The following is a 27,585-nucleotide window of genomic DNA, read 5'->3' on the forward strand; positions in this document are numbered from 1 at the left end:
ACTCCACCTTCCGTGACAAAATAGTATTATATCTGTATTTCAATCGGGTCAATTTTCTGAGGCCATCAGATGACATTCGGCACTTCAGCTCTGCCTCTACACTTTTAATATTCCCTTCCAATTCCACAAGTTTTTGTACTTTGGATTTTTTGGTGAATGAGGCATACTGTACAATCCGGCACTGTTGCACTCTATTGGAAGAACAGTAGCCTGCAAGTTTGTCAAAGACCTTAAACTGTTAGAAGAGGAGTAAAAAGACCCTCTGTTACATATTTATTTATTTCTTATTGTATTTTTACTGCAGGGCTCTTCAACTACATTCTGACAGGGGCCATATTATCCAGATGAAAACTAGGCGGGGTCAAAGTTTTTATTTATTTATCTTGGCTAGCACTTTCATCACTAGTAACATTTTACTTAGAAAAATAAATAAACCCCCATTAATACTGAGTGTTTATTCATCAAAAAATAGTCACAGGGTATATTGTCTATTTAATTACCCTTTTTTAAGGTCTGGTCATTAATACCATCATAAGATCTGGCTGAAGAACAAAAAATGACTTACACTGTTAACTAACAAATAAGTTTTGCTCTTCCCTGTGTGAATGTGCCGGTGCAATTACAACCAGTCAGAAAACTGCTATGGCTATATATTCTGTGGGGAGGGGGAGGAACAACACATGACCAAAGACATTTGCCTCCATTGGTAACATTTTTTAAAAAGAGGTAAGGGTGTTAAAGAAAAAATAGCAGGAGAGGAGAGCCTCCTTTGGTATATCAACCAATCATCATTAAGACACAATTTACATGATATTAGCTTGAACGGCTCCTGCTGTGAGAGCAAGTCAACTACTTAACTATAGAGGGCAGAGATATCACCATTTACCAAGCTACAGTTTGAACAGCAGCTAAAAATTTAAAAAGAAGGAAGACCCACGCCAAAACTGGACATACAGCAATTGGCTTCATCAAATGGCCGAACTTGCTCATTTAACACAGACATTTTCAGGAAAACCGAGTGGGTAACAGGCTCATTGAACCTGAACATGCTCTTCTGTTCGCCATTTTTACTATTTGACGAATCACCTGGAGGATGTAATCCGTGGATTAGACATTTAAGAATTTAGCGAGGGCTATTGAAAGTACAAGAGCCATATTTCCGCCGGGATTAAACTGAAGATGTTAGGGCAAGTGAGGATTGATGAGGCACTCAGCCAGGCCTCTGCAATTGAGGTACAGCGTCATAATGAGCAGGTGGAGAAAAACCATGATATTTCAAGTACAACAGCGGTGCTATTACATGGGCCGCCATCTTGATTGTTTTGGTTGGATAGATCACATGACTACGTCACATGACAGCAAATACATCATCGTTTTCACAGTCCACACTATAATGTGAAAACAGCTTATTCAAATGCATCCACTTTGGAGTGCGTTTTCAAAAAGCTCAGTTTTCGTGGACAAAAACGCAGTCTCAGTGTGGACGGAAGGCCAAAAATGGAGAGAAAAATACGTGTTTTCAAATGAAAATGTATTAATGTGGACAAGGCAATAGTGTCATCATATACATTAAACTTTGTATAAATGAGATAGTATTTCAAATAAATGTCAGATGTCAAATATGTTACATTATGTGAATGACAATGGGGATATTTACAAGAGATTTTTGGGTTACCAAGACGTTAGTGCAGACAGAAATGCCGAAGAACTTTCTGTTGTGTTAATGAAAGTAATTCACAAGTACAACCCATAGGCTAATTAATTTGCCAAACATATGATGGCACAAATTGTATGAGTGGGCAGCATGAGGGTGTGAGGGCCCACATAAAGGCACAATGCACACATGCACTTTTTGTAGGCTACATTGTTACGTTCATAGTTCATTGTTAAATTTAGTGTTAGTGCAGGGGACAAAGAACATTCAAGATACCAAGAATGTTTTTGTCTCATTGGATTGTTTCCACAATTGTTTCACTCAATCAACAAAAAGGATCTTTTGTTTATTTTTTTTATATACTGAAAATTATATTCTTGCAAGTAAACCCAATTTTTAACAAATGTAACTGCAATCTGAGATTTTATGTAACTGTAACTGATTACAGTTAAAAAAAAAAATGTATCCTTATTACGTAATGGTATTACAAATAATCAATTACTCCCCAAACCTGCTTACCACTTACACTCACCTAAAGGATTATTAGGAACACCATACTAATACTGTGTTTGACCCCCTTTCGCCTTCAGAACTGCCTTAATTCTACGTGGCATTGATTCAACAAGGTGCTGAAAGCATTCTTTAGAAATGTTGGCCCATATTGATTGGATAGCATCTTGCAGTTGATGGAGATTTGTGGGATGCACATCCAGGGCACGAAGCTCCCGTTCCACCACATCCCAAAGATGCTCTATTGGGTTGAGATCTGGTGACTGTGGGGGCCATTTTAGTACAGTGAACTCATTGTCATGTTCAAGAAACCAATTTGAAATGATTCGAGCTTTGTGACATGGAGCATTATCCTGCTGGAAGTAGCCATCAGAGGATGGGTACATGGTGGCCATAAAGGGATGGACATGGTCAGAAACAATGCTCAGGTAGGCCGTAAAGTGTGCCAAGAAAACATCCCCCACACCATTACACCACCACCACCAGCCTGCAAAGTGGTAACCAGGCATGATGGATCCATGTTCTCATTCTGTTTACGCCATATTCTGACTCTACCATCTGAATGTCTCAACAGAAATCGAGACTCATCAGACCAGGCAACATTTTTCCAGTCTTCAACTGTCCAATTTTGGTGAGCTCTTGCAAATTGTAGCCTCTTTTTCCTATTTGTAGTGGAGATGAGTGGTACCCGGTGGGGTCTTCTGCTGTTGTAGCCCATCCGCCTCAAGGTTGTGCGTGTTGTGGCTTCACAAATGCTTTGCTGCATACCTCGGTTGTAACGAGTGGTTATTTCAGGCAAAGTTGCTCTTCTATCAGCTTGAATCAGTCGGCCCATTCTCCTCTGACCTCTAGCATCAACAAGGCATTTTCGCCCACAAGACTGCCGCATACTGGATGTTTTTCCCTTTTCACACCATTCTTTGTAAACCCTAGAAATGGTTATGTGTGAAAATCCCAGTAACTGAGCAGATTGTGAAATACTCAGACCGGCCCATCTGGCACCAACAACCATGCCACGCTCAAAATTGCTTAAATCACCTTTCTTTCCCATTCTGACATTCAGTTTGGAGTTCAGGAGATTGTCTTGACCAGGACCACACCCCTAAATGCAATGAAGCAACTGCCATGTGATTGGTTGATTAAATAATTGCATTAATGAGAAATTGAACAGGTGTTTCTAATAATCCTTTAGGTGAGTGTATATTGCTTAACAGTTACATTAACTGCTGTGCATCTCTCTCACTGCAGCTTGACTGACAAACTCAGGTAATTTCCCTTTAGCTTCCAAGGCCAGTGTTTTGCTTTTGTACCAGAAAAAGAAAACGAGGAAAGCACACATGTATTACAAACGCTTTGTACTAAAGTAAAGTTTTCAAGCCCCCAAATATTTAAAAATAAATCATGCACTATTTTCTTTACATTTTCCTGCGGTGTAACAAATGTTACCTTTAAGTACACAAGTTTATCCATTCCCACTTATCACCTAAAGATCAAATTCACCTTTCTATATGCAAAATATATCACGTACACGATTCGAGTCGAAAATGCGTTATATTGCAAAGGTGAATCATCTTTTTGACTCTTTGTTAGTATTTTCTTATTGACTTTAAAGCCCGTGTAAATTTCAAGTTTAATCTTTTGTGTAAATGCTATCATAAAATGCTATCATAGTTTGTTTGGCCAAACGTGCTTGACTACAAAATACACGTTTACAAGAGCGTCACGTTTTCTGAAAAACAGAACTGACTTGATTTAAAAATGTATAAAGCCCCTCCAGATGCAGAGATGTGGATTCCCTCAATGTGCAGAAACCTGAAACAATCGATTTTGCATATAAGATACAGACGTGTGATGAGCACTGAATTAGTGAAGAACTTTAAAGGTGCACTACATTTTTGCTAATTAAAAAAGTTGTACTAATCAAGACATGAATAGCATTTTTTAGAACTATGTTGAAAATTAAGTACACTTACATGAAATGAATAATCCATTCACATCCATCCATCCATCCATCCATCGTCAACCGCTTATCCTGTGTACAGGGTCGCGGGGGGCTGGAGCCTATCCCAGCTAACATTGGGCGAAAGGCGGGGGACAGGTCGCCAGTCAATCGCAGATCCATTCACATCAGTAACCCAAAATATGCAGTTTAATTTGACATGGAGCAGGTCGCCCCCTCGTGGTTGCGGACATGTTGACAGCACATTCAACCAGTTACTACACCACAAATAATGACAATAATAATAGGCCTACAGTGTTTCCCATTAATTAGTGTGGTGGCCCGTGATTTTATCATTGTGCCTATTGTGGACAATATATCTGAACGAGATTAAATGAGATTTTTTAAATTTTTGAAATAGTCAGAACAGGGTAAATTAATACATGGATCATTAGATGTTAACATGCTTTAAGACACTATATCTTTTTAAGGACCATTGCAGACAATTAAATGAGATGGCAGTGGGATATCAATCATTTTCATAGTGGTCCAGCAACATGTGGTGAAAGAAGACACATTGCTACAAAAATACATACATACAAATGTGCATATCATTTTTCTGTGTACTACATTATTGTACAGTATTTACTTTTTCCAGTAAACTTTTACCTACTGTTGAAATCGTTATCTAAAACGCTCAGTGTGATAACACAATAGCATTCAGCTAGACAAAACTGACATTCTTGTATTGTACATTTCAGTGTCAACAAAAAAGTAGAGCATAAATAAAACCGTAGGTATGATGTTCTCATTGTGGAATTCTGTGTTTGATTTACACCAGATGTAATGGGACCCCTGTCTTCCAAACAGTTCCATTTTCGACTCATCAGTCCACAGAACATTCTCCCAAAAGGTTTGAGGATCATCAAGATGTTTTGGCAAAAATTCAGACGAGCATTAATGTTCTTCTGGGTTAGTAGTGGTTTTGCCTCGCCACTCTTTCATGGATGGCATTTTTGGTCAGTGGAGTCATGAACAGTCACCTTTATTGATGTGAGAGAGGCCTGCAGTTCCTTAGATGTTGTCATTGGCTTTTTGGTGACTTCAGGAATTGGAGGAATTTTTGGAAGGTCGGCCACTTCTGGAAAGGTTCACTCCTGTGACAAGTTTTCTCCAGTTGGAGATAATGGCTCTCACGCTGGTTCTTTGCAGCCATTGAAATAGCTCTGTAACCCTTCCCAGACTGATGCCTTTCAATCACCTTCTTCCTCATCATTTACGGAATTTCTTTCGAACTTTGGCATAGTGTACTACTGGGTGAGAGCTTTTAGCCAACTTCATGCTGCTGAAATTGTATATTTAGGTGTTGATTTGATTGAACAGGGCTGGCAGTAATCAGGCCAGGGTTTGTTTAGTCCAGCTGAACCCCATTATCAATGCAGTTTCATATTGGGGATTTAGTAACTAAGGGGGTAAGTACTTTTTCATACAGGCTCAGCTGATATTGGATAACTTTATTGCTTCAATAAATAACATTATCATTTAAAAACTGTATTTTGTGTTTACTTAGATTGCCTTTTGTTTTATGTTAGATTTTGTTTGAATATTTGGCACAAATTAGTATGAGATATCCACAAAAACAGAGGAAATCAGGATGGGGGCAAATACTTTTTCACATAACTGTATATATTTGTATATATTATATAATATTGATGGGGCAACATAATTTGTGTGAATAGAAATAATACAGTAGGTTGTTTTGATTAAAATTCAGTTTTTAATAAAAGGTGGTGAGGGAGCCCCCAGGTAGGGGGATATTGTGTATATGGGGCAATAGTTAGTGAAAAATTAGTCAAATTAAGTAAATCTTTTTGAGACAGCAAGATGCTTTTTTGAGTAACAACTTAATCATTTTTATTGAAATTTTATTGAAATTGAATTTTACTTTGGAAAAGGTTACACAATTTCCTGTTAATTTAAAAAATATTTGGAATTTCAGAACATCTATAAACAAATGAATCTCTGTTCTGATTGGATCAGTCAATGTGAGCCCACTTTTAATATAAAATCTATTCCCCCCCACTTAAGAAAAACAAAAAAAAGTGTCCTTTCACTTATCAGACAGTTACTAAAAATATTTTGATTTAATCAACTTGAAAATAACAAATAAGTATTTTGTCTCAAAATAAATGTGGTAATTTCAAGAATTTTAATTAGCAACATTTAAAAAATAAGTATTAGATCAAACTGCCTCAAAACCAACCTTTAGACATAATATGTAATGATCTCATGAATCCGCAAAATTTTGCATCATATTGTGAGAAAAATGTCTTTAGGAAAGTGCTGTGGTATTTTTTGCTGCTATTTAGTCTTTTGAGAGAAAATAAAACCCAAAGTGTCTTTTACCCCAGGGGCCTTCAGCCCCATTGTACCCTAATATCCTGTACCACCAGGGGAATACGCAAAGGTCTTTGTGCCATTCCATCTGGAGTATGCATGTTGTTTAGACAGCAAAGGATTGTGAGCAACTCCCTCCCCTCACACCAAAACACTCCTTTGCAGATGAAATATTTTTCTCCTTTAATTGTCAATAATAATAGATCAATAGGAGTCCTGTTCCAAAAAGACAGGGTTACAAGTCCAAATGTAATTACATACTGGAATCAATTGATGGATGTTAACTGGAAAAAAGTTTGGCTATTACCTAATCGTTATCTAATAACAAACAAGGTTAAAGAAGTATCTAATTAACTCATTCAGAATAAACTCTTCTAAAATATTTAGTTAAATATAAAAAAAATAGATGTAAGCTACAGCTTTTGCAATGAATATCCAGTGACAGCTATTCATTTGTTTTAGCACTGCCCAGACACTTGATTGTATTGTTGAAGATATTAATAAAAAAAAGATATTTACAGTGTAAACATGTTTTGTTGTGTAGCCTTTTACTGCAAATCAGAAAGACATGCATATTATATACATTTTGATCATTTAATGGCTAAATTAAAATTATACCTGGGCTAATTCTTAAGAAAGAAACCATGTTTTATGGTATTTAAAAGGTAAATGGTGCATTGTGTCAATTCAGTTTTTCCCTCAAAGAAGCTAAATCTATTAAAATTGTACAGGGATGTGTTTCCTTTAAAGACTTTATGTAATATTATATACTTCCCCCGAGCAGACTTAACAGTTTGAATCTATTTTTACTGTATTTGTTATTGATCTATTAAAAAAATACAAACAAGCTTCGCATCAATGAGGTGCTGATCAAGCAGAACATGGAAGCAAGAGCTAAACTCTGTCCGTTGGTTACAGTGCCGGTGCCACCCCATTTGGCACCCTAGGCGAGACCCGCCAGTCACAAAGTACAAATAAAAATATATTTAAATACACATCACAAATGGGTATAAACTCAATCTAGCAAAACAATAATATAAACCATGTTGGGAATAAATATGTAAGTGCATGTTATGGCTTTTAAGAAGGCATCATGAATGGGTATCAATATATATAGAAACAAACTTAATGTAAAGTGCACGTAAACCAACCCAAGTGGTCTAAAAAATAATATTAATAAAATAAAAAATGCAAAGGTGCACTGACCTAAAGATATATGCACATTGTACAGTACAGTATGTTTCACAATAGGGGCATTTGTAGGCTTTCATCATTATTGGGGAGTCTGGGGCCCATCAAGTACACAATCTATTTACCACGATGTTGTAAGGGAGTATAGGGGCATGCTGTCCCAGGAGATTTTAAACAGCACCAAAGTAATTGTTGGTGATATTAGTAGCATAATTTGAAAATTTTCTTTAGTAGCCTACATATATTGTGTAGCATTAAAGAAACTATGGACAAAAACATATCCCTCTGACTTTACACAGCACAATCTTTATCTTTCTTTAAAGCCTGATGTGGCTGTATCATGGTACAATGATGGTATAATATAGTAAAACTTTGGCATTTTTTATCATATTTCATGGTATTTATATGGTAGGCTGCTGCAAGGAACATGAAAAAGTGCATCATCTGGGTACTTGTAGTACACGTCTTTTTGTTGCATTTTTATTGTAAACGTACTACATGCACTACTTACATTTCAAATTCAGGTCAAATAGTGCAGAAGTGTGCGGTTTGGGATGCACATCAAATCTTACCAGCTTTAAATACAATTAATGTAATAGTTAAGCAAGTATTTTTATTCTTTCATGATTTACTCACTCTCAGGCTATCCCAAGTGTGTAAAACTTTCTTTCTTCTGAACACAAACAAAAAATTTTTAATCCTTGTCTTTACAAGTGATATGATGGGTGTGGGTAAGAAACAGATCAATATTTAAGTACTTTTTTATAGGCCTACTATAAATTCTTCTCCCTGCTCAGTATGTGGCGAACAACCTAAAACTAAAGAAGAAGAATTTAAAGAGATTATTATATTTATATTGAGATCAGCCACTGATTTAGAAAGCAGAGGCCCCTGGGCACACAATCTTGCGCCTGCTTCGGTTTTGGTCTCAAGCGGAGTCGGAGACTGTCACTTGAACAGGTGTCTGTCACTCCAGCCAGGCTGTGGTTCTCTGTCTTGTCGTGCTGGTGCTGATGCTCAGGTTCATCTGAAATAGCAAGGCTAGATGTTGTGCTAAACTCCTCTTCGCTAGCATCACCGCAGGCACCGCCAGGCTCTTTATTTGCGTCGAGCTGACTTTTGAAAAAAGTGGAGATGGTTGGAATATTTCTCCTAATTAAATCCTCTCTGCTATCCTTCTCCCTTTTAGCTTTCCGTTTCGTGGCTCCACTGCTCCACCGTTTTTTTATCCATGTTGTTTGTTTTTTCGCTGTCCTCAATTCTCTTTTTTTCACACTATCTTCTACCGCCGGTCTTGCCACTGTCAACAGTTTCCGCGGTAACCTGACTCAACGTCATCATCAGACACAGCCGACACAGCCAAAAAACTGATCATGATACTTCTTTGTGTGCAAATAAATTATTGTTAACACACAAACACACAATAATCAAAAATTTTATTAAATGTAATTTTAATTTAATTTAAAATAAAATAAAATTTAAAAGGATGAGGCCACACAGTTAGTGGGGTCTTGGAGGCCCCCTACAGGCCAGAGGCCCCCAGGCACCGGCCCAATCGGCCCGGTGGTAAATCCGGCCTTAATTGAGATAACCTCCACTGCTCTTCAATATGAGAGAGTGTAACGGTTAACTAGTATGTTACAACAGTAAGTCACCGTTTGCGGATAGCATATTAATGAGAGGGGAAAGCCGTAATGTGACACCTACCTGTCGCAAAATTGTCTGTGACTTCTCTTGTAAAACATCAATTTATCATAGTAAACTCCACACATATTTCATTCCAAAAGCATTGTTTAGTGTAAAACATTTTGAACATTAGCTAAAAGGCAGTTAATTCATTAATTGGTGAGCTATTTCCTCACAGAAGCAGTTTATTCAGCACACTGAGGTATCTCCTCCATAGATATTCATTCAAAAAGAAAGGCTTCTTGTCACCTCGCTAGTGTACCGCCATGTCTATGGGAGAGTAGTGTTATGCTATTTTAGGCTTCACTATTAGAAGGGTTCTGGCTATAGAGCTGTTCAGCCAAGACCTCAATTTGTAGGCGAACCCTGAAGTCAATTTTGCCATTTTCCTATGGGGTTTTTGAACTTATGAGTAAAATAAGGTCTGTGGTAAACGTTAATTGACGATAAGTAGATGTTTTGTTCTGCAACATAAATTACACACTTTCATACCTGAAATGTGTATTTTGAAGATGCTGTTTTTTAAATGCAATTCAACGCGGCTTCAAAATTCAAGTTTGAGGTATGAATGTGTATCATATATGTTGAAGAAAAAAACGTTTACATATTATCACGTAATGTTTACCACTGACTTTATTTTACTCATAAATCCAAAACTCCCATTATAAAACCCCATAGGAAAATCCAGCAGGAACCCATGGTGAAATCTTTGGTGGAAAGACTTTTTGTCTAAGGCAGAAAACCTAGATATTCCTTTCCATCCTTTGTCTTTACATGTTGGCAACAAAGTAGATTATTCCTTGATTTTATTGCAAGTTTTTTGCAATGTTCTTGCAAATAAGAGATGAGAACCCTTGTGCCATCCCAGATGTGTATGACTTTCTCTCTTCTGCAGAACACAAATTAAGATTTATGAAAGAATATTTCTGCTCTGTTGGTCCTCACAGTGCAAGTGAATGGTGATCAGAACTCTGAAGGCAGCACAAAAGTAATCCATAAGACTCCAGTGGTTAAATCCATGTCTTCTGGAGTGATAAGATGAAGAAACAGATCGATATTGAAGTACCATTTGTCCTATCAATCTCCACCTTTGACCAACCCTAACCAGTAGGTGACTGAATGTTAAAGTGAAAGTGTCCATTTTCAGTAAGTAAGGACTTGAATATTGATCTGTTTCTCACCCATGCTTATCATATTGCTTCAGAAGATATGGATTTAACCACTGGAGTCTTATGGATTACTTTTATGCTGACTTAGTGTGCTTTTTGGTCCTTCAAAATTCTAGTCACCATTCACTTGCACTGTGAGGACCTGCAGAGCCGATACTTTGTGTTTTGCAGAAGAAAGACATTTTTACACATCTGGGATGGCATGAGGGTGAGTAAATGAGAGAATTTAAATTTTGGGGTAAACTATCCCTTTAAAAACATTTGGTTGGGTGTAATCCATCTGATGAAAACCTTTTTAAATTATGAGGTACACCATAAACAGTTGCCCAAACTTTCTTTGGAAGGACTCTCTCTGTTGAGTAAATCCTGTATTAATAAATGCATTCCCCAATTATTTCATTCCAGAAATTCAACTTCACCAAGCCAATTTCTACTAGAACTCTCTTATTGAATGTATTGAAGGAAAACGTGGACGCTACGCTACCATATAAGCATTGTATGAAAAATCACTTTAGTTCACTTTACCATTTTGCACAGAATGTAATGCACTACTAGGTACTGTGATGTGAATTACACATGCACTTTAGGTAAAGACAGGAGTGAAAGCCTTGATCATCTGTTTGTGTGTGTATGTGTGTGTAGTGATGTGACTTGTTTTCTGGTGTAAATTTAGTCATTATTATTTCTCAAATTTAAAGTTGTTATCATTTTAACCGTAAAGACATTATTTGTCATACATGAAAAAAAGTATTTGGAAATCGATAATTTTTTTCATTCATAAAAAGTTACCTACATATGCAGAATTCCTGGTAGAACTCTACTAAATAAATGCTCTGAAAACTATTAATAAGAAAAAATGTATATCCTTTCAGACTAGTAGCTATAATGAGATCTTTCCTGTCCCATGACTTTTAACTGTTTGTTACTTTTAAACCATATCATTATTATCTGTATGTATGTTTTTATTTAATTATTTAATTATTTTATTTCATTTTTATAATGTTTTACCCTTGCTTTTTGCATGTCACTAAATGAATGTATTTATGCAGTGTTCAATCTGTACAAATTTGAGCGATTTGTTAAATATATGGTAAAAAAAAATTTCATGAAAAAAAAAGATGTAGCCTACAAATTTAACGATTAACATGAACTTTTATTACATAATATCCATGAGTCAAAGTTCCAACATTACATCATAAAAAACCTGTTTAGCAAACGTTTGCAGAGACAATTGTTAAAAATATGGTTAATTATATTGTAGGCCTATGTTGATCTTCATACACCGGTACAACAAATGCTGCTAGTATTGCTTTGAATGCAACGCAGCCTGGTCAAACCGAGGGGGTTGAGTCCGTGAGAGCCGTTTCCTCCTTTCCCCGTGTCATTGGTCAGCTTAACATAAAAGAAAATCTCCGACGTGAAGATTGTGTATAATCAGAGAGAATGAGAGAGCTAGAAAACAGTCACGGCACATTTGCTTAGTATGAGAGAAAACTGCATCTGGATAATCGAGCTTTCTGAGCCCAAATTCCAGCGATGGAAATGTAATTACAAACAGCAATAAGTCTGCATAGTCTCTGCCAACCCGTGGAAACTGCACCATGAAGCCCAGCTCAACATTATCATTACAACCAATGCATTTTGGGCACGCGGAAGCGAGATTTTTGGAGTGCAGCGGCCGTGTGTGTCGCTGCAGCAGCGGCATGAACGTGGACGCCCATTCTAATCGGTTTAGCACTTGAAGTCCGCTGTGTTGACTAACTTTCTCTGTTGCATATAATGTTGTCTATACTTTGGTACCGTTAAGTACACAACTAAAGAGAAAAGCTTACAATTACAAACGAATATTTTCTGATTATTGTTATCTGTAAGGTGGTAACGAACGGTAAATTACTTCTACGAAGTGAGCACAAAATTCTACAATGATTCGATAAATGAATAAGCATCCAACTAATATCATTCGAAAATGTACGCTAATCTTAACTATCAAATATGTAAGCCTCCGCCTTTGTCTTTTTTTCCTCTCGCATGTTTTCACTCGAGTTCCTCCCCCTGCGGCGCTGGGCGGAGTTTCATACCGAACCAGACGCTCCTTTTGTCGGATTCTTTTCGACCTGACTCCCCGGGGTTCACGGCTAAAAAACAGATACTTATATACAATTAAACCGCATAACACGAAGGCGTCGTTAATCGATAAATCCATCCGTGACGGGATTTTGAAAAAGGTAAGTCTTTTGATGATTTTTGATGCCGTTTGGAGCGGTTTTCAAATTGCTCGTCCCCGAGTCTTTGTGGCATTCATGGCGGCCCTGCAGTGAGGGCTCTGGGGTGAGGGAAGGCAGAGGCGCCCGTTCATTCCTCTTTTAAACTCTGAGTCACCCAAAAATGGTAGGCTTTGAAAAATATTTTATATATTATCAGAATTCGACATTTATCGTGTGTAATTATGACCGAATTCGCTTTATAGTAATTTACTGCATTTTTGGATATTGACATAATCCCTGCAACATGTTAAAAATACGCATGTTAAATACATTGGAGCATATCAACAGTAAGGAGATTATTAATATGTAGATATTAAAACAGCATTTCACATATTTAATCGATGTAAGCAGAATTCCACGCGCTTTCACCAATAGCTCGCGCACTAGCTCAGGCATTCGTGCCAGCGGAAGCTGCGTGGTGACTCCTGCCGGAATGAAGACGCCATTACTCGGGCTGCAAATGGACCGGTCGGCGCGCTTCAGGAAACTTAATTCTACGATCAATTTGATTAATTAATCAATATATTACACTGTTTTATAAGATTGCGTAAGTAAATAGGCGGTCATTTTGTTTCTAAGAGTTGTTCTAAAAATAATGCACTTTGCATTTTTGGATAGTTCGAACTTTACGGCAGACTTTCTGCAAAGTAATTAGCAAAAACAGTTTTAACGTAACACGAATAATAATGTTTTTTTTTTTTTTAAGTATAGTATGTTGCAGAGAGAATAGATTTTTTTATTTTTTTACGATCTTTTGGCTCGGTTTTACCGTGCGCGCGGGCGGGGATCACACTGTAAACGGGAAACCGGCGAATTGTGCGGGAGCGCAGCGAGGGACGCGGGCACGCTTCTGTCCAAACTCCCTGAATTAATGTACAGAACATTAATGCATATTGCGGGCTAAAAGCAATTACGGACTTTATTATTAACTGCTAGGCTAAAATATACACAAACTGCACGAGAAGATATGATATGACATTTTATTATCAAAATAGAATCTGAAGCCAACGTAATTTGTGCTTATCTCAACGTTACAATTATATCTTTCACTATTCAGAATATAAAATGCCCGTTATATTTTGTATGCTTGCATAAATAGTGAATTCGTTGACGAGTGTGCAGTACGTCAGCGTGAAAAGAGCGGAGAACAGGACACACCGAGGCTTCCGCGTACACAAATGCACATTCGCAAGGCTTGTTTTCCTCCTTGCATTGCGCTGGTGTTGGTTACACAATCCCAAGAATAGTCCTTCTGCCATTCCTTCCATAAATTACCACCAGCCCGGATACTTTCGTGTCTCTTGCATCCTAAAATCCTGGCACGACTTGGCCCTTTAAACAATGCGTCTTGTCGGTCTGGCGTGTGTTACTTTTAATACACTGGCTTGAGTTTATTTAAAAAAAAAAAATCAGGTACGAACATCGGTTATCATCGGGAAAATACGCGTTAAGGCATCCAGCTCATGGTTTCGCACCGTTCACCGCCGCTGATACACTGGAATGGCTACGACGATGATGCTGTCTATCGAGGTGGTCAAGAGGCGGGGCATGGGCAGAAATTCCTCTGGGTGGCAGTGATGAGATCCACAGTACATTTCAATATTCATATCACAAGTAGACGACCATTCACAAAACAAATTAAGATACTTTCCCCTCCCAATTCACTTCTGTCCTTTTAATCCCCCTGTTCTCACACTACAGTCCTTCCCTAGCCACATGTTTTGTGATCAAGCCTTTCTTTGCTCTCCCTCCATACAGCCACTTGGCCATTGAAGTGTCAAGGTGGGTCTTACTGAACTGTCATCATGAATGGCAGCACCAGTGTGTCTGGCACCCAGACTGGAAGAATCCAAAACGAGTCAAGTATGCTTACATGCCATCGATTGTGGATTTATTTGCATATTGACACATTAATTCGCTTTTGTCCATACAAAAATAACATTCAGCACATTACAAAGTAATTTGGCGTGCACTTTGTTTGTAAGGTGTAGATACATGGAGCAAAGAGGACTGTCTGACACTGCTGGAGAGGATATGCAGTCTGCTACCTGATGGAGACTCAATGAAATATAAAACCACAGAGTCTCATTTTGACTGGGAGAAGGTGGGGTTTGGAGGTTTCACTGGAGTCATGTGTAAGCAGAAATGGCAGAAAGTTTCCACAGAGGTGAGCCAAATTCCATTGAGCTAAAGCAATTATGTGCGTGTATTCCAAATGACACTGAAAAGTGTTTATATTAAATACATTTTCCTTATTAAAAAAAAATCACATACAGATTTTCTTCAAACTTCGAAGGCACATTTGAATCTTTTTAATGTACTGTTTTCTGTTGAGGCAGCAATTATAGCTGTATAATCATACAATAATAGAATCAATTATTGCATATTAATACAATTTGTATTTCTTTTTAATTGAAAAATAAGACTTGATTTCTCCATTATTGTTCTGATCAGCTCGTTCTGTCGCAACATCATTTACCCCCTAGGTGCGTAAATACAGAACAATGACAGAGCTCATTGTGGATGCTATTGAATATGTGAAGAACCCTTACAAAGGGAAAAAATTGAAGGTAAGATTGCTGAATTACTTCTTGAGCCAAATGTTGAAGGTGTGTTATCTGAACTTCAGTTAATTCTAGTGATGCACTTATGGATTTATCAGGCAATAATTGACCTGCATAACGGTTATAGGCATGAAGATGCGATATGAAAAACAGATGGTTTATTTATAGTTAATTAGTAACAAACTAAAAATCTATGAATTTAAATGCACAATCCAGAAATAATAATAGCCACAGAAAGTAGAAGTATGTACATTGGCACCCATAAGATATGAAATATTTAATTTGAATTCTTTATCATTCTCACGTAAATCTGGAAAAACAGCCATGAACAGACATCGCAGTTGTAAAGCGGCACTACCTTTAGGATAAATTATGAGGGAAACCATACAAAACTCTTTGAAACTAGCAGACTTTGACATCTGAGACATCGGTATAATAACTATTAAGGCTGCGTGATTGATTGAAATCGCAATATGGCCTTCTACAGTGTGTTACAAAAAACACTGTATCCGCAAAGCAACCAGCATTGTGGACGACCCCACACACCCCTCACACAAACTCTTTACCCTCCTCCCGTCTGGCAAGAGGTACCGAAGCATTCGGGCCCTCACGGCCAGACTGTGTAACAGCTTCTTCCCCCAAGCCATCAGACTTCTCAATACTCAGAGACTGGTTTGACACACACGTTATCATTATCTCATAGTATGTTATGTTTACATTTTTAGAAACTGTCATCTTTTTGCACTACTGAGTACTGATCGGCGCTGCACTGTCTATTGTCCTGTTCATTGTCAGTAATTTGTTGTACTGTCCTGTACTTTTTGCACATGTTTGCACGTGCACTTTATATAGGTATATATAGGTAGTTTATATAGGTATTTTATTTCGTTGTGTAGTCTCATGTGGTCCTATGTTGGTCCTTTGTTGTTTTTATGTAGCACCATGGTCCTGGAGGAACATTGTCTCGTTTTGCTGTGTACTGTACTAACTGTATATGGTTGAAACGACAATAAAAACCATTTGACTTGACTTCTGCGATTACTAAAATCTTTAAAGGCTTTGATTCAAAATATAGTCTGCTCTCTAAGCTAGCAGCCCTCTCTAGCGGTTTGTATGGCACTATCCATTATACCAATAAAATACAGAATATATACAGGTTTTGTTTCTTTGGTTAAAACTTAATTTTTCCATAATGTGGTTTACATGTCAGTGGAATTGCGAGTTCTGTTGTTTTGAACTGCAAAAACAGAAGTGCAATGTTTAAGAAGTGTTTTTGTTTTTCATCCTGTTTTTGTATCTTTTAAAATATTTTCATCTTATATTTAGCATTTATTGTGGCTCTCTTTAAAATATTGGCTTGTAATGCGTTAAACAGATCCAATCCACACTCAATAGAAATTATTTATTGTTATAACAGTAAAAAAGCTTTTGTACCTCTTTGTAAATTAAGTTAACCAGTGATCTGATGACAAAATAAAGTGAGTGGCAAAATATCGGTGTTGGTATCAGCCGATATTTTTCATATCGGTGCATCCCTAGTTAATTTGTGATGTTTATACATTTACCTATGTTTCAGACCCATCCAGACTTCCCAAAGAAACCCCTAACGCCATACTTTCGCTTCTTTATGGAGAAGAGAGCCAAGTATGCAAAAATACACCCCGAGATGAGCAATTTAGATCTCACCAAGATTCTGTCCAAAAAATACAAGGAGATTCATGAAAAGAAGAAGGTTAGTTTGTCCATAGATGTTTGGTTGTTTGCTGTAATCTAGAACAGTGCTATAGTTGCTTGTATTTGCAAAATGATACTACTTGTTTGGCTTACAGTAAAGTGCTTCTAAATATTACAAAATTCTAAATTATATCTGTTTGTTAAACAACATAATATTACTCTGTCAGCTCAAGTACATTCAAGAGTTCCAAAGAGAGAAAGAGGCTTTTGAGAAGAACATGGCAAGATTCAAGTTAGTGTCCACTTTTCTCTTTTTACACATACCTAACACAAGTTTTTTATTATAATTATTAGTGATTCAGTGAGAAGCTTCTATTCTTTTAAGGGAGAACCACCCAGATTTAATAGAGGAGAGAAAGAAATCAGACCTCCCAGAGAAACCCAAGACCCCTCAGCAGCTATGGTACAACCATGAGAAGAAGACTTATATGAAAGTTCACCCAGAGGTAAAAGAGTTTGGTAGCGAGAAATAAATAAATCAGACATTAACAGTGACGATTAACTATTTGATGGTAAACCTAGACAAAAGGTTAAAAGAATATCTTTAATCTAATACATGTAGGTGAGTCAGAAGGAGCTGAAAGAAGCACTACGAAAACTGTGGTCACAACTTTTAGACAAGAAGAGGTTGAAATGGATCAGCAAAGCACTAGAGCTGCAGAAACATTATGAGGTATGGTTTCATATTTTTAATCCGTTTTATTTGACAGATAAAGGAAACTTTGAGCTTCAACCTAAAATACTGCTTTCATATTATATCATATTTCATACAGGACAGCATGAGAGTGTATTTTGAAGCTCACCCAGATGCAAACTCTAATGAGCACGTGAAGTCTGTCCTGACCAAGGCTGAACGGCAGCTCAAGGACAAGTTTGATGGCCGGCCAACCAAACCACCACCGTAATTATCAAACCACAAAGTAACATTTGTTTTTCTCAGGAATGGAGGCGCGTCATAACCTAGTTGTTTTGCATGGATTATAAAGTTTTAACTCAAATGTTGCCCTTAATTGCAAGATTGCTGCTATTAAAATATAAATGATCTGGGCTGATGAGGGTTTTTAAAGGAATAATTCACCCAAAAATGAAAATCCTCTCATCATTTATTCACTCTCATGTCACCTAAGATGTGTATGACTTTCTGCTGCAGAATACAAATTAAGATTTTTAGAATATCTCTGCTCCGTAGGTCCATGTATTGCAAGTTAATGGTGGCCAGACCTTTGAAGCTCCAAAAAGTAGATAAAGGCCGCAATAAAGTAATCCATAAATATTATTTATATTGACAAGCCGGTTCTCGCCTCCTTTCCATTGACTGCTTTACACTGGTGCCGAAATCCGGGAAGGAGGAGGAATACGCTGTAGTAGAGTTCTCGCCACTACCGTCCACCCCAACGGAGCAGCCGGGGGACGAGGAGCCCGGCCGCCGACCGCGAGGGGAGAAGGGGCTCCTAACCGACCGCCTGGAGCGGTAAGGGCCGCTGCCAGGGGCGGAGCTGTCACCTGCCAGCCGCTGAAACACGGCAGGGTCTGAGACCGCGAGCGGGGAGGGGCTCGCTGCCGACCGCCTGGAGCGGGTGAACCGCTGCCAGGGGCGGGGGAGACCCCTTCTGTTCCCCGAGAACGCAGCGGGGCGATCCGTTCACTAGGGGCTGGAGGACTGCCTCCGATCCGCCCGGAGAGGCGCGGCTGTCGTCCGTTAGAGGGTGGAGGAGTGGCCGTGGAACAAGCTACAGCGTATCGGAGAACTGGCGAGTAAGTTTTTTTTTTTTTTATCTCTCTCCTCTCTCTCTCTCTCACTGACGCTCCACGTTGGTCTTTTCCCTCTCGTTTAAATTTTACATTGTTTTTTTGGGGGGTACTACACTGTTACAGGAAGTACCCCCCCTATTTAATTATTTTTGTTTCCCTCCCCTTGTTCCCTCCCTCGTCCAGGTTGACTGCGATGACCTGCCGGCAGACGGGGCAAAAAGGCACACCCCTCCCCAGGGAAAGAGGGGTGGGGATGTATGTCATGCCGGGTTTTGGCCACCATTCACTTGCATTGAAATTACCTACAGAGCTAAAATATTCTTCTAAAAATCTTCGTTTGTGTTCTATAGAAGAAATTAAGTAACACACATCTGGAATGGCACGAGGGTGTATGCATGATGAGAATTTCATTTTTGGGTGAACTATCCCTTTAAATAAACTGGTGGAACCATACTTGTCTGTATGGATGCAGTTGCTGAGATGCACGCTGGGATTTTATGTTGTTTATGTTTATTATTATAGTTATGTTCTGCAGGAATGGGTATTCTCTGTACTGTGCTGAACTAATGGTAAACATGAAGGACGTGCCAAGTACAGAGCGAATGGTGCTATGCAGTAAGCAGTGGAAGATGATGACTCAGAAAGAGAAGGATATGTTCCAGAAGAGATGTGAACAGGTCTGGCAGCCCCATCCACTCTGGATTGCTTTAATTGTAAAATAGTTTTTATGGTAGAGATAACACTAACTTAATAACACAGTTGTTACTTTAACACTTACCAGCCTTACTGTCTTTACAGAAAAAGAAACAGTATGAGATTGACATTCAGAGGTTTATTGAGGTAAGAAATTGGCACCACAAATTCATACCATAACCCTGAAGCCTTCTTCTCCAAAAAAAAGAAAAGGAAAAGAAAAGGGAAAAAGTCAACCTGACAAATGTATTTTTCTGGCTTCAAAAGGCAGCTCTGCTTATTTTTACTTTGCCTTAATTTCTTTGAACCCATTTACACCTGGTATTAAGATGCATTTTTGATGATCTGATCATAAATGGTCAGCGCTAAATTCAGGTGTAAACCAGGTCTAAAACACTTTTTGACTGAATCACAAAACCCACATTCAGAGGTAGATAAAAACGTGTGTGACCACCTTACATTTTAGGTGTAAACACTAATCTGCCCTGAATGCATCCCGGACAGAAGCGAAGCACCACCTGTTACCTGTCAATCAGCAGCTGTGCTAAAACAAGAGTTTAAACTTTGATGGTTTCGAGTGGCTTTAAAAAGAAAATCAGAGAAAAAAATCTGATCATGAAATTGGAGAACCTCCCCTCGAAATACGAACACAAGTGGTCACAGGAGATGCATCTTAATACCAGGTGTAAATTTGATCTTCCTTTCTGCAGAGTCTTCCAGAAGAGGAAAGGGATCGTGTGTTGGGGGAGGAGAAGCTGGGAGGCACCAAGCTGAGCATGGCAGGTGCCGGTAACCCCCTTAGGAATAAATCCCCATCTGTGAAGGTGGGCAAGTATGAGATGAACTTAATTCTGGACCGGACACTATTTTGCTCATGGGGTATGCTGTCTGAACCGGAATTTTCTGAAAGACGGGTTCGTTTCTTCTCATGATGTAGGATCGGTGTCGTGGCACTGAACTGGATCAATGGGCGCATGGGGTTTCAAAAGAGAAGCGAGATGGTAAGAAGAAAACACGGCTCCCTGAAACGCCAAAGACTCCTGAGGAGATGTGGCAGCAAAGCGTGATAGGAGACTATCTAGCTAAATACAGGGTAAGAGCAAAAGCTGGTATTTTTCATTAAATGGAATGGAAAGAATACTAAAGAAGGATGCTTTTATCTTACTATAGGTTTTAAAAGCTGTAATTTGAAAAGAGACTTTTCAGGTTTGCTAATGCACTGAGGAGTTGTTCCAGGCACAATGCTCTAACAAAGTTGTCACCTCATTGATCATGTTTACATGCACTTAAGAAAAAGGCTTGTGTTTGAAAAGTGTGCATGCGTGGAACAGACCAGGATAACAAACGTCATAGGATAGAGCCCAACAACAAGTCAACATAGCGGAAAGTATTAAACATGTCTGGGAGTACAGTGGGAAAAACGCATATACTATAAACTATACCCATTTATAAACACCAATGTAAAATAGAGACTGTCCCTCACATTTGCATATACAATCGTACAGCGGGGAAGTCCCAGAGTTTTACGTAAGAGGGACACACCAATATTGCAGCGCAATTCTGCTGCAGGTCGCGATAGAAAGTGAAGGAAACAAACACAGCAACAACTCTGGAATATCTGGAAATAATGCAAAGCAACAGAGAATAAAATAGCAAAGTCTTCCTCGGATCCAATGTTTGTTATTTACACAAGCGTGCGGGGAAATAACGTTGCTGTGGAGAAAGCTGCTTATTGACCAAGCCGCATGTATACAGGAGTAAAGAGTATGCCTCTTATACAGTGCATGTAAACCGGAATGCTGTTTTCTTGCAATAAGCCGCTTTCTGGTGTCCATGTAAACATAGTCAATGACTCTCCAGTTCATTCATCACTTTTACTAGGGACTAATCCTGCAGTCTTTTGCTCACAGCCCAGTAGCAAGAAACCCCTTCAGTTAATACCCTTACTATTATAACCAGTTATTTATTAAGTTATATAGTTATTTTATAGTTATACACTAAATAGGTTAGGTAAGGTTGAAATTCCTGCCACACAGCTGTATATTAAACCTCAAATATGTCCTGATTTGCTTTAATATTGTCACTACAAGAAGCATTTCAAGACAAATGCTTGACACTGAGAACTTCACCTGGTTGAGCATGGGTTAGGCTACCACTACACATATTGCTTCTAGAAACAATAACCTTAAAACTTGCTTTGCTCTTGACAGAATGATCGGAAGAAAGCACAGAATGCAATGGATGCTGCATGGAACGCCATGGAAAAGAAGGAGAAGATTCCTTGGATCAAAAAGGCTGCTGAGGACCAGAAGCGATACGAGGTTCAGTACCGGACCAAACATTTTGAACACTGTCTTCTCACCTGTGCTGAAGAAATGTCAAAATGTTGGTCACCCCTAACTTTCCTCCTCCCCAGAGTAGAGGTGGAGGAGGGTCTACAATGGATACACTTGTATCTCAATGTGTCCCTGTATATGCTCAGTTTAATGTGTTTTCACCTACAAAGTCGCTACATTGTTGGAAGAAATAGGCTCTTTATTTGCTAATGCCCCATTTTTGTTTTATCCTGTAGAGAGAACTGTTAGAGATGAGGACCGCTCTATCAGGACAGGGACAAAGAAAACTGAAATTTGATGGAGAGCCCAAAAAGCCACCTGTGTGAGTGCTGCATTTTTACATTCACAAATGATGCACTATACACCTACACTACATGCATAGTGTATATTGTATTAAGTGTTCCAAATGGGACGTTACTACACTTTTAAAATTCATACAATATACACTACATGCATAGTGTATATTGTATGAATTTTAAAAGTGTAGTAACGTCCCATTTGGAACACTTAATTCATTTTTACTACATAGAAGCATTCACCATTTAACAGCTGATGGAAGTGATGTTTCAAACTCGATGTGATGCGATGTGTTGCTGCTAGCTTTAGTGCATTAGTCAACCTCAGTTCAACACTTATATCTCAAACAATGTAAATATTCACACAGTGAGAGGTAATGGGAAAGCATTCAACTCACTTTTTTAAGGTGCTGTCTTCAAAGTTTCGCTAGCTGCAAAATTCTCTATGATTTTCAGTTTTTTTGTCAGACAAGCAACGCAGCCAGGTAACTCCATCCCTTCCGCTATGTAAGAGCAATGAGTGCATGGTGTTCCACCATTTTACACTCTGTTTTGACTATTGAAGGAGAGCATCATCCAGGTACTCATAGTACACTTTTCTTTTTGTTTCATTTTCAGTGTAAACATACTATTCGCATTAGCACTACAAACTGAAGTAGAATAGTGCTGAAGTGTACGGTTTGGGATGCACCTTTTTTATTTTTGTAATAATAGAATGCAAGTGCTTTGAATGGAGACTGATTTTGTAAAAACAAAACAAAAAAAAAAACACTATTAATCTGCTTTTGTCCTTTTTCTCTCTTCTCGGTTCAATCTTTCTTTGCCTCGATTTAAACCTCAGGAGTGGGTATCAAATGTTCTCTCAGGAGCTCCTAACCAATGGTGAGCTTAATCACTTTAGCCTGAAGGAGCGCATGGTGGAAATCGGCAAACGATGGCATAAGCTTAGCCAGAGCCAGAAGGACAAATATAAAAAACAGGTGGAGGAGCAACAGCTCGAGTACAAAGCTGAACTTGAATCCTGGGTAAAGGTAGGAAGTTTGTTAAATCATCCAGTGCTAGAACCAGGGTTCCCACAATAATTGAAAACCTGAAAATATCATGCAATTTCAGAATTGTAATTTCTAGGACTGGATAAGCAATAGAACGTTGAAAAAAAAATTAAATAAAAAAATGGTATGCTCTGCTCTAAAATATTTCACTGGCAAATAATTGTTATGTGAGTGGAATCTCTCTAAACTGACTAAACTCTAACCTGTAATCCCAAGTGACTGGGAAAGTCCTAGAAATTCACAGGTTAAAAGGTGTGGGAACCATGTACAACACAAATACATTTAGTATTTATACAACTAGATCTTGTCAGTTAATTTTTTTTTTTAAATTTTTTTTTATTATTATTATAAAATACCATTTTGGAGATTATCTATTTATTGAGGTAATCTATTAATTATTAATTCTTCTGTGTTCTGCTTTTTTCATAGTCACTTTCTCCTCAGGAGCGTGCAGTTTATAAAGAGTTCTCCTCTACAGTAAGCAAGTACTCATTTGATTTTTGTGGCTACATACTCTATAAGTTGCAGTGCTCTCTATAGCGTAATGTGTCACACAGCCATTCTCAAAGCATTCAAATAGCTAAGATTGAGATTTACCTTTCTATATTCTGAAATCTATATACTGTTTAATTTAGTTGATTGACTTTGCTTGTAGACACTATTTTCCACCATTTCTATCCATGCCATCACGGATGCCTTTGCTGTTTCCATTCTCCCCATTCAGAATCACACATCTCTCATATAAAACTAACATGACTAGGATGAATAATGTTCTTAGGGCTGCTCTATGGGCTACTAATCATTACTTAAAACTTGACCATGTTTTTTTTCTGTGCTGCTCTTATCCTTGCAACCCCACTCCTGCCCCATCCTCTCTCTGCCCACACAGAAACGACGAAGCCCAACAAAAGCGCAAGGTTCAGGGGGAAAAGTCTGTGTAACCAAGGGGAAGGCGGTAGGTGCCAGAGCCACGGCGGTGGGTGTCGGGGGGGGCAAGCGTTCAATGGCGTACCGGGCCAAGGTAACGCCCGCTCTCTCTGGGCCACACAAAGACTCAGCTAAATGCTCTGGATTGAAGGATTGAATGTAGATTTGTTTAATATCTGCAATATTTACAATTGGTAAAAATGGACTTGACTATTTATTCAGGCATTTTAGGTTGAAGGCAGAATGTCTTGGGGTGCTCCATCAGCTTTAACTTCCCCAACTGATTTATGCTGATAGCTTGTGTGCAATACATATAACTGCCGGTTTGTGACTCTGTGGTTTCCAGCAGGACACATCAGACTCTGATGATGATGACAAAACAGACACCTCAGACTCAGACTCAGAAGAGTCATCCGGCAGCTCAGATAGTGATGAAGATGATGATGAGGTTAATTCTGTAAAAGTTGAAGGAATAGTTCACCCAAAAATGAAAATTGTCATCATTTACATTTAATTAGGACTTTCCTCCATGGTATACTAAAGGAGATGTAAGATAGAATGTTAGGGACTAAAAGCCTCAGTGAACATTTTCTTTCATTTTATGGAAAAAACATACAATAAAGGTGAATGGTGACTACATCATTATAGTAAATGATGGTGCAATTAAAATTTTTTGGTGACCTGTACCTTTTAATTTTGTTTCAATTATATTTTATTTGAAAATGTGATCTAAATTCATGGCATACCAGAGAGTTATTTATTTTAAATGAATCTTTACATTTGTATTCATGGGACACAGAATGATGACGAAGATGATGACGACCAGTCAGATGGCTCCAGCAGCTCATCATCTGAAGACAGTAGTGACTCCGATTCAGATTAACCTGTCCCATCCCCTCATAGATGGGGCTGTGCTGGACACACCCCCTAGCAACATCCCTCCAAGAATGTGGGAGGTGGCTTTGTAGCTGTGAGCTCACAGCATGCAGTAAACTGGTTCCTTATCATAATAGGGCGAGAGACAAGATGGGGTCCAACAGCTCAACCCATCAACATGTCTACGTGACTAAGACATTCAGACAACTTTTTTTCTTTTAAAGGAACTTGTGTGGTAATAGCAACAATTGTTATTGCCTTTATATAGGTGTGTTATTAAAAATCTGTTTTGGCTGTTTGTTTTGTTCTGTTTTTTATTTTAACTTAAAAAAATATTAATTTGATTAAGCCAGTTGAGCTTGGAAAGCGGAAAAATGGAAAGCATCAGGGTTGCTTGGAGGTAGATGCTAGATGTGAGAGACTTTAAAATGGGGGAGATGAATCCTTCTGTTTATATTTGTTTGCCTTAGCTAGTTGCTGGGGATAAGAGGGCTCTACGAGCTGCTCATGTCTTGTTTGGATCATTCTGTTGCAGATCCTCCATAATAAATGCACTTTTTTTCTCTTGTACTCATTTGTGTATTTTCCGATACGTCAGGAAAATTATATTTACATGCTCTCTTGCAGGACTTTTAGTATCCGGATAGGAGTGTGTACCAAAATGTACCAAAAGTTTAAACTAGTTGTCATAAAACTTAACTTTTAGAGAAAGCTCCTGTTTTGGGCTGATTTGAAAAGAATATATGCAAAGAAAAGATGAATTTATAACCATCATTTAACTTACTTTAAAGAATGTACTGGGATCAATACAAGTTAAAGGGCTAGTTCACACAAAAATGTTCTCTCATCATTTACTAAAAGAATTCCTCATAATTTACTCACCCTTATGCCATCCCAGATGTATATAGCCATTCAATTGCATTGTATGAAACTACAGAGGTGAAATATTCTTCTAAAAATCATAATTTGTGTTCTACAGAAGAATGAAAGTCATACACATATGGGATGGCAGGAGGGTGACAAAATGATGAGGGAATTTTCATTTTTGTGTGAACTATCCCTTTAAGCTCAATCGACAACCTTCGTGGCATAATGTTGATTACTACAAAAAGAAAACTGGACTCCTCCCTCTAAAAAAAAAAAAAAAAGTAGAAATTTAAGTAACAGTGATGCACTTACAATATTTTGGAGGGTTTAAATGCAGAAATGCTCTGCTTATTTTATAAAAGCACAAATATTAATTTGTCTGTTAAAACTCACGCTGTAAAGTTTAAATCGTTTTTACGGATGTTTTAGGGTTTACTGTGAACTGTTATGTCATCATTGAAATTAAGTTATAAAATTGCATATAATGTAACTTTACACAGAAAAGGTTAGTAAGCAATTTTATCACTCATACACTTTTTTTTAATGACAGATTGGCCCCATTCACTTCCATTGAAAGTGCCTAACATTACCCAGATTAAAATAAATGAAAGTAAAGAAGGGACATGTAACACATTTTTGTGGTTATCAACATTTTTCTACTATTGCAGTCGATTGAGTTTAACTTGTATTGAGCCTGGAATGTACATTTAAATGCGATTACTGGTGTCTAGTGTTGTTTTCCACAATGTGTCGTATGAGGTAGACTATCGGAAACTGCAGGTCACGACAGCATCCCTCACATGAGCCAAATGCTGTAGTCACTCTCACTTGTAATCTCTTCAATAGTCTCCAAAATACACATTTCCATTAGTAGAGATCATTATTGTTGTTTTTCATTTGGATTTCAGTTAAACTTAAATTTCTCTAGCCTGAGAGAACAGTGCAGCATTATTCAATAGACTGTTTTGTGTGTGTGTGTGTGTATGTGTAAAAGTAAGGCTTTTGTCTCATTGGCTGAGAGAGAATATGTGACCTGAGAAATGACAAAAGAGTGAAACCTATTGAAGCATGTGTCGCCTGGTTGATTATTTCGAGTCACTTTGTCCCAGAGACAAGACATTTAGAATGTTATGCACTAAAGTAAAAAGGAAAGCGTATAGAAATTATAATATCTCTAGACAGAGTTTTGGAAACATAATTATATAGGCCTAGTTATAAAGCTTAAACGTTCTTACTATAGCCTAATCCATAAAACTTGTGTTTCTGGGTCAAAAAGAGACTCAAAATAATAAAGCAGGCAACAACTGCTTTCTTATACATCACTCTCTCAATGTCATCTCTGGGATGCACATCAGTTCTGTTGATCAGCATTTTCTCTCAGAGTCAGAGAGCATGACTCAATTTCTTAATAAATGAGACTGAAGATAACACTGCTTAACGCGTTCATTTTGATGCCGGTGTCAGATTTCCTTCGAAAAGTTGTTAAGCATTCCTAGGTCCTGCCATTAGCTGTGAGATCCCGTGCCTGCTGGATTCCCTCCTCCGGCCCCCCACATGCTTGATTTTCGCTTCCTGTCCAGCAGCACCAGATTGAGCAGATCAATGCGCACATTCCTGGCTCATTGTAACTAGCGGCATGTGATTTCTGCCCGTAATGTCCCAGAGCTGGAAACAGCAA

General features: G+C 38.2%; 1 protein-coding gene across 4 annotated transcripts; it reads left to right on the top strand.

Annotated features, from left to right (window-relative positions):
* Positions 1–11,718: 11,718 nt before the first annotated feature.
* LOC127645187 (nucleolar transcription factor 1-like) lies at positions 11,719–25,597 on the top strand. Of its 4 annotated transcripts, none has more exons than XM_052128724.1 (20): positions 11,719–12,771; positions 14,569–14,673; positions 14,796–14,977; positions 15,297–15,380; positions 16,951–17,106; positions 17,276–17,340; positions 17,434–17,554; positions 17,671–17,781; positions 17,882–18,009; positions 19,396–19,537; positions 19,659–19,700; positions 20,264–20,377; positions 20,491–20,646; positions 21,764–21,874; positions 22,126–22,211; positions 23,027–23,216; positions 23,667–23,714; positions 24,127–24,258; positions 24,511–24,612; positions 24,964–25,597. In XM_052128724.1, exons 2-20 carry the CDS (start codon positions 14,616–14,618, stop codon positions 25,045–25,047), a joined length of 2,112 nt encoding a protein of 703 aa, XP_051984684.1. In that variant the 5' UTR covers positions 11,719–12,771; positions 14,569–14,615; the 3' UTR covers positions 25,048–25,597. The 4 variants fall into 4 exon arrangements, with proteins under 4 accessions (XP_051984684.1, XP_051984685.1, XP_051984686.1 ...); XM_052128725.1 differs by having other exon boundaries at positions 24,514–24,612; XM_052128726.1 differs by having other exon boundaries at positions 24,127–24,192.
* The last annotated feature ends 1,988 nt before the right edge of the window (positions 25,598–27,585 follow it).

This window comes from Xyrauchen texanus, chromosome 6 (genome assembly GCF_025860055.1).
Source record: "Xyrauchen texanus isolate HMW12.3.18 chromosome 6, RBS_HiC_50CHRs, whole genome shotgun sequence".
Taxonomy (NCBI): Eukaryota; Metazoa; Chordata; class Actinopteri; order Cypriniformes; family Catostomidae; genus Xyrauchen; species Xyrauchen texanus.

Coding starts and splice junctions, on each gene's coding strand:
- LOC127645187 (XM_052128724.1), top strand. CDS start 14,616: ATGAATGGCAGCACCAGTGTGTCTGGCACCCAGACTGGAAGAATCCAA. Junction 18,010..19,395: donor CGGCCAACCAAACCACCACC/GTAATTATCAAA, acceptor TATGTTCTGCAG/GAATGGGTATTCTCTGTACT. Junction 24,613..24,963: donor GTGATGAAGATGATGATGAG/GTTAATTCTGTA, acceptor CATGGGACACAG/AATGATGACGAAGATGATGA.